Source organism: Rhineura floridana, chromosome 11 (assembly GCF_030035675.1).
Source record: "Rhineura floridana isolate rRhiFlo1 chromosome 11, rRhiFlo1.hap2, whole genome shotgun sequence".
NCBI lineage: Eukaryota > Metazoa > Chordata > Lepidosauria > Squamata > Rhineuridae > Rhineura > Rhineura floridana.
Window position 1 is genome coordinate 53,860,460 of NC_084490.1, and position 7,624 is coordinate 53,868,083.

A 7,624-nucleotide genomic window follows, 5' to 3' on the forward strand; every position below is an offset into this window, starting at 1 on the left:
TCATAATGACATCAGGTAACTGACACCTGTCAGAGTTTAAAGGGGATTGCTGTAACTACCAAACTGTAACAGCTAACGGGCAGTTACAGTGACCTCCTTTGAAGGTATACTCCCAGTGCCAGTCACCTGATTGACAGTGAGAGTGTGCCATCAAAGAGCCATGCTCCATTAAGTACAAAGCAGTTTGTATTGAAAATGCTTGCTAAAATTGATCCTTTTTCCTTTGCAGAGGAAAAAAAGCTCAGTTTTAGCCAGTTGTTTCAATGCAAACCATTTCAGAACAGAGCCCTCTCAGTTGCACTAGGGGGAACTCCCTAGTCCAGCCAAACCCTATGGGTCTCCATCCGTACTGATGATTGGTACTGACAGGAAGTCCCACTTGCAAAAGAACAATAGGGAGATCACTTTAGACTCCTGGTTGATCCATTCTAGCCACGTCTGTACTTGCTCTGTACCTGATGTCACATAGAGCATAAGGTATAGGGTAGGTGGGCGTAGTTTAGGGAAAACGGCCTTGCGAGCCAGATTAGAATCCCAGAATAGAAATGGGAAATGTTTATTTACAGATGTACATGTGTTTATAAAACACCAAACACAGCACTAGGCACTATTCAGAATTATAAAGGAACCCTCTGCCCAAACCTGCTAATAAATTCACCAAGAAGGAAAAGGCCAGATAGAAGAGAGCAAAAAAGGATGATGACTGAAGAAAGTGAAGAACAACAGATGAGCAACTAGTGAAGAAATTTGAGGCTTGACAAGTGTGTGGAGAATGAAGGAAACAAGCAGGAGAGTAGATAAGGAAAAGCCAAAACATGTAAAGATTGAAAGGTAAGAAGGAGGACCTTATGAGACCGGGGATGGGTGGGAAAGAGAAAGGCTGCCAGGATAAGAGGCAATAAAGAAGACATGTAAACACACTGTGAAGCAAGGAATATAAGCAGTGAATTTCCTAACAGAAATCAGTCATTCAAGGTAGGAAAGAGGAAGATCCCTATAATAGGCGTGGTGAACCTTCTCTCAACTCCCCCAAGGGTTGCTTTCCTTCAACAGCCACATGCCAAACCAAAGGATTACTGCAACAAGAAAAGATGCTAAAAGTTGACACTCAAGATTCTCAAAGTCCACCATGACATCTAATAAAATGATACCAACTGTGCAAAAAGTTGTGGAAGTATGCACATGTGCATGCTTTTGTTTAATGAGCTGTGTTTATACTAACCTTTGCAACACCTGCTCCGGTGAACCTGGCCTCCAACAATTCTTGCCGTCGTGGGTCCAGGCTATGCAATTCTTCCATCATATCTGACAATAAAGAAAGATCATATGGTGTAAGAACACCCAATACTGTAAGAATTAAAATTTGCCGTTGTTCTGCTGAGGTCAAAACATGAATCTAAAGAAACATTAACAGCATTAACCAATCAAACATAGAAGGGTGCATAGAGCTACAGCATTGTCATTTTAAATGGTATAATTATCACTACAACCGTGGATAACTCATATTTCTCCAGTATCAATTACTGTGATAGTGCGTACACAAAGAAACCACCCAGCAATTAATTACCCCTCCCTTACTATGCCCAGGTGAATGAGATTTAATTATCCTTCTCCACCTGGATAAAGAATATGGCCCGAGTACCCCAAATTCCTATCTCCCTTACCCTGAACAAGCATTTTTAACATAATGCTATCAGTAAGGAACACATAAGACCACCAGGAATAAAGAGTCTGAGACTGCAAGGAGAAAATGAGTAACAATTCACTACTTCTAAAAAGAGAAAAAGCAAATGCTAACATACTGAGAGGTTCTTATGTTGGCTATGTTCAGATACACCTTACACATTCTAATTACTGCAGTCCTGTAGTACACATACAAGACTGAAACAGGAATGTTCATTTTTTAAAGGGCCACTCTGACTCCCAGTATATTCTTCACGCTGAGAAAAATGTTGGGGTTATCCCATACTTTCCTGCAAGAAGGAAGAGAACACAGAGGATACTACATTTGCAAATCACTCTCTAACAAAGTATTAACACGTGTTTCTACTGCAACTCAAACGTACTGGTCAATTTTCCATAATTAACCACAGTTCACATCAAAGGGCTAATGGGAAACAGGATGTAGGACTGGCCTTTGCCATCCAAGATAAAATATTAGAAATCTATTTTCCACTGAATATTGTATCCTGGAGATTCTGTGTCTGATAGCCGCCTTCACTAGTCTGGTCCAAGTTTGCAGCTGGGCCCTCCTCTCGTCTATTCTTATATGTGATGGGCAGCATACTATCCCTATATGCTCAGGAAAAAAAACCCAGCTGTGCAGGTGTTCATGTACACTACTTTTAGTCACTCTCTTCTGGAGCTCGTCATTAATAACTGGTCCATTATAGACATAGTTAGCATATACATACATTGAAGGATAGGTTTTTTCATTCCCCCCCCCAATCAAAATAACTAGTAAGTGTAGCTCATCAAATATTTCAACCTTTCTTCATTCCTAGTTTCTTTTCAAAACTCAAGAGAGATAAATACATAGGAGTTCATGGTCAAAACAGTCACCACTCACTGCAGTGCAGGCCTTTTATCATACATTCTTCCAACCTGCAATTTCTAGACCCCTCCAAGCCAGATTTATGGACAACAAGAGGTAAATACCTCTTTCCTTTTCAATTCCCTTTAAAAAACATCTTCCCAGACAGATCTACCATGAGTTTGACTCCGAAGGATATACATCAAACTCTGAAGCAGAAACATGAGGCCACAACACTGGGGGCGGGGGGCGGAGAAGAGTACTTGGAATCCTTGAATAGTTTTCATTCATCCCTAAAACATTTTGGACTGACTAAGATGCCATACTAAACCATAATTTAGCATTATGCAAACAGGGTTAAATTTCCCCTGGGCTCATGTTCTCCTCCCTTCTTCTGGCGCAGTCATTAGGAGTCTGGGGGCTTTCACTTCCATTTTTGATCTACCAGAGTTTGCCATGTTCTCCAACCCTGGCCAAACTAGGTTTAACCTCCGGTATGGTGAGTGGGAAACCCAATTCCAGCCATAGTTTATGACGTTGGCTTGTCTTCACTAAGCATAGTTATCCAGTGTTTAGGGTTTGTATGAAACATAAACTGAGGTTAATCAAAAGCAGAAGCTTCTGCTCTTTGTGGTTATGCCAAAGGAAAGAATGAGAAAGTGTAAGCCCTGAGGGAGACTAGGCTAGTTCTCACAACTCTAGCTTATGGTTTAGTAGTGTTACATCCCAGAAACATAACTACTGAATCACTCTGCATCTAGCACTTGCTTACAAGGACTATTCCTGAAGGCCAAATGCCCTTTAGAAAGAGGAAGGGGGGAAAATAACTACTGACATCACATCAATTGTTCTGTTTGCTCTCCATTTTGTTCCCATCATCAATTTTCTAGAACACTGCAGCAGAAGAAATAGCATCAAGGGAATTCTTTAAAAGTTCATTAGTCAAACGAAAAGGCAGCATGTTTTTGAAATGGACACATCCTAGTAAGATAACAGGATGCATATCCCTTCTCCCATATAAGCCTACCACTCCCTAAGACCTTTTGGAGGGGTTCTCTTCTGTGTCCCACCACTTTGGTTGGGACAAAGCTGGATCCAGATTTTGGAACACCCAGCTTAGGGAGTCTCACTTTGCCCCTTCCCTGATGGCATTCCATTGCTAGACGAAGACCCTTCTCTGCTGGCAAGCACTTAGGCAGCTAAGTTGTTCAGTTTCTATCTCTTTGGCACTGTATTTGATATTTGTTTTATCTGCTGTCTCTCTCTCCTCTGCCCTCCTTTAGCTGTTTATTAGTATTGCCGTTATCATGGTTAGCCATCAGAGCATTTTTAGATAGAAAGGCAAGATACAAATAGTTATACCAGGAGTGTGGAAACTGTAGCCGTCCCGGTATTGTTGCACTACAACTTCCATCATCTTTGACCACTGGCAGTGCTGGCTGGGTCAGATGGGCAACTCCATGGGAGTTCAACAACATCTGGAGGGCCACAGGTTTCCCAGCCTTAACTTATAGCAAATAAATAAGATGGCTGTGGCTCTGTGTTGCTGGTGAGAGTCTGAAAAATATCTCATCAATATGGCCATAAGACTATAACCTTAGCCACACTATGCTTTGAAATATACACTTTGCAGCAAATGATAGGATTTCCAAACAGGCACATTTTGGATCATACTATCTGTTAGATGGAAGAGAATGGTTCTAATTGAATATGTTTACAAACATTTCAAAATCTCCAAACAAGACTGCTGAAAAAACTCAGTAAGGTACAAAGAAATAAATTGGAAAGACAATGAAGTCTGCAGAATTATTAAAAGCATCCAAGTGGATTTGCCACCTCAGGGAATTCTGAACCCCCCAAACAGGCAGGCATCTGAGAAAAGCATTTCAGCATGTTTAAAACAGACCTCTGATCATTCCCCACACAAGGCATGTGAAATTCCCTGAAGTGGGAACTGAGAATTTCAATCCAAGGCTGGTGTATATGTGCATATGGAATGATGATGCAACAATCTATTCAGTTTTGTGGATAAGGGATTAATACAAAACACCTCTCCCTCCATTTAAAGCCTACTAAGAGTCACAATATTTTCCCTCTCCAACTTTTACTTCCTGCTATTCCCATGGGCACATTTATCTTACTTTGTAACCTCCATCCCACCCCTTATCCTTGGCTTCTCAAGAGATGCTCTCACATTTCAGGAAGACTAGATCCACATTAGAGCTAATGATCTCCCGCCAGTGTTCCCCACCTAGGCAAGATACCTAGAAGCATCCATTCCTAAAGGCAAGTTACTTCCCTCCTCCACACCAAGTCTACCCACTTGTTCTTAAAGAATGGAAACCATTTCTGCTACTCCAAAGGGAAAACAGTTGCACCCCCTATTCCTCCTACATAAACCCTATCAACCATTTAACCAGTCCCCTAAAAAAAACCTACCTACACTTCCAGCTATGTCGACTCCCACCCGTGGAGGCCTCCCCTCCCCTGCGGTCGCTGCCATTTCACTCCCCTGACGACAGAACACGCGCAAAAATTCCCTAACTCCTAGGCCGAAGATTCATACCTAAAAACTAGGCCTAGCCAGTTGCTGCCGTCCCCCCCTGCGCCCCATTCACTGACACTAATATGCGCGACCCCCTCCCCACCACAGTTACCATGGCAACGCAGGTTTTTCCACCCCCCCAACCTATAGGTTCAAGGGCGGCTCTTCTGCCCCCCCAACCGATCAGAACGTTCCCATAGCAACATCCCAGGCGCTCGCCCCCGCCCCCCACAACTCGCCCTCCTTAAGCCCTTAGACGCACCCCCTTGTAACGTTAAATTGGCAACGAAGGGCAGTCCCGAGGCCTACACACGGGGCGACAGGAATGGTCGCCACCCGCACATCTCAACCTCTTCCCCCCCGCCCCCATAACACTTTTAAAAAGCCACAGTAAGCCGAAAAATACGCCCTCCCCCTCTCCCAAGGCCTACATGTATGCACGCGCGAACGTATGAATACGTACCCCCACGTTACCATAGTAACCTAGGCCCCTTTTCCTACACATGGGGGGCCGCACTCCCCCTCCCGCCAAAACGTTACTATAGCAACCAATGGGATGGGCCCCCAAGGCCTACACAGAGACCGACCCCCCCCATCATGTTACCAGTGTAACGAAAACGGGATGGGGGTGGGAATTGCAGCCCTAGGGCCTACCTACCCCTCCCTCGAAAAGCACACAGACAACCACCACAGAGGAGCACCTCGGCGGTCCTAGGGACATCTCTCACCCAACTCCCGAGGCCTACAAGGGAGGAAAAGAGATCGGCCTGCTCACCCGCCAGCTACGGCCTAGGAGGACAACGGAGAGAAGCGAGGTTGTTTTCCTTCAGAGCAACGTGGGAACGGGGGAGTGATACACGGGACGCGGTCTCACCTGTGGTGGCTCGGCTGGACTTCACTCCTGGCCAGCCGGTTGCAGGGCCTTTTTGCCACAAGGAGAAGATGGGGAGAGAGAGAGAAGGAGGGATCACCGGAGGAGGGGGGAGCAGCAGCTGCTACTGCGCCCTCTCAGCAGAGACCGAGAGGGAGAGAAGCAAGCGGGCAGGCCATAAAATCCTCGGCCTCGCGTAACTTCCCGCCCGGCAAAGGTAGCCTCGTTTCTGGGAGGACTAGGGGGGGCTTTCCACCTTCGTTCCCCCAAGGAAAGGATAAGAGAGAGAGAGGGTAGGCTGGTGGGTGGTACAAGGGGGGTTACAAAAAAAAGCTATTTAGATGTGGGGGGTGGTTGCAAGTTGCGTTTACTGGGGGCGGGGCGGCCCCCCACATTTCATTTTTTCTCCCCCCTCTCTCGTCTGTACACCCCCTCACCCCCGCCCCCCTTTACTTAGGCATTTTTAAGCCCAGCCCCCGGATCGATTGGTGCAAAAAAAAAAACACTTGTGAAAGCGCGTATTGTCTCGCGAGGTTTGCACGGGTGGGAGGGGGAAGTTGGTGCTGGTGAGAAAAGGTTGGGGGAAGGGGAGAGGTCAGTGCAAGGAGGTACTAAAACCTCAGGGGGTGGGGCCATGGGAGGGCCCAGAGAATGGGATGTGATTGCATTAAGATGTCTTACGTGAGTGTATGTGGGCACGAGGTTAAGCACGGTGAGGGGAAGTCTATGTATTACTGGAATTATTCCAAAGGGTGGAAGGACCTGTAGCTCACGGGGATCATAACAAAATTAAGGAAGGTCTAGCCCCTCAGGTAGAAGAAAAGCTGAACCAGAATCTTCATCAAGGGGGTCGTGGCCTGGAGATTGCTTTCTTTCATGGCGATCACAGCCAAACGGACCCCTTACATAAGGGAGCGAAATATATTGAGGGTCTTCTATTCCTCAAGAGGGGGCGTGGTTGTAGGGTTCCCTTTGTACAATAGAGGCTAAGGTGGGTGAGTATGTTTTTGTATGACCAGGATCATGACCTGTGGCAGGGTGGAGAGTTGGCGTTTCATCAAAGTGGTGGGGGACAGGGTCTGTTAATCAAAGGGCTCGGGGTTCATGGAAATCTTTGCATCAGCATGATATGCACAAAAGGGGAAGGGGTTCTTTTGCTCCAAGAAGATTGTAGCTTCAAGGGGATGTCCGAATTAAGAAGGCTAAGGGGCATACAGTTAGACCAGGATTCTTTCATCAATAGCGTTAATACATACGAAGCTTCATTGGGGAAGAAGGTTCAGCATACAGAAGTGTTTGAGCTGATTTGTGGCTTAACTGGGTGGTGGTGGTTAATGATATCTTGAGAGTGTGTGAGAGACATGAGATGGTTAGGAAGGAGGTAGCAATTCACTGAGGCAAGGCTCAGAGCAGTCCTATACATGTCTCCTCAAAAGTAAGTCCTAGTGAGTTCAGTGGTTACTCCCAGGGTAAGGGGCACACCAGGGCAATCTTAGTTGATGAATGAATGGATGGAGGTTCTGAAGGAAAAGCGGGGGGGGGGTAGTTGGTGGAGGTGTGCAAAAATAACAAATCTGGGCAAGTGGGGGGGTGACAGGTAGCAGAAAACTGCATCATGGGAAGGGGTCTCCCACATGCATCTGCAGAAAATCAGAAGGTTTTTTTTGCTAAGCAG

At 45.8% G+C, this 7,624-nt stretch overlaps 1 protein-coding gene across 5 annotated transcripts in view; it reads right to left on the reverse strand.

The window, feature by feature from the left end:
• Positions 1-6,508, reverse strand: part of TLK2 (tousled like kinase 2) — a 60,664-nt gene extending 54,156 nt beyond the window's left edge. Inside the window, exons 1-2 of one of the 5 annotated variants that reach the window (XM_061590895.1) lie at positions 5,953-6,508; positions 1,223-1,305 (exon numbers count right to left, since the gene is read on the reverse strand). In XM_061590895.1, coding sequence (XP_061446879.1) covers positions 1,223-1,303 — 81 coding nt within the window. In that variant the 5' untranslated portion in view covers positions 1,304-1,305; positions 5,953-6,508. Of the gene's footprint in view, positions 1-1,222; positions 1,306-5,340; positions 5,435-5,736; positions 5,759-5,853; positions 5,933-5,952 lie in introns of those variants that run through there. The other 4 variants (XM_061590897.1, XM_061590898.1, XM_061590896.1 and 1 more) reach the window with 4 other exon arrangements.
• Positions 6,509-7,624: the final 1,116 nt, after the last annotated feature.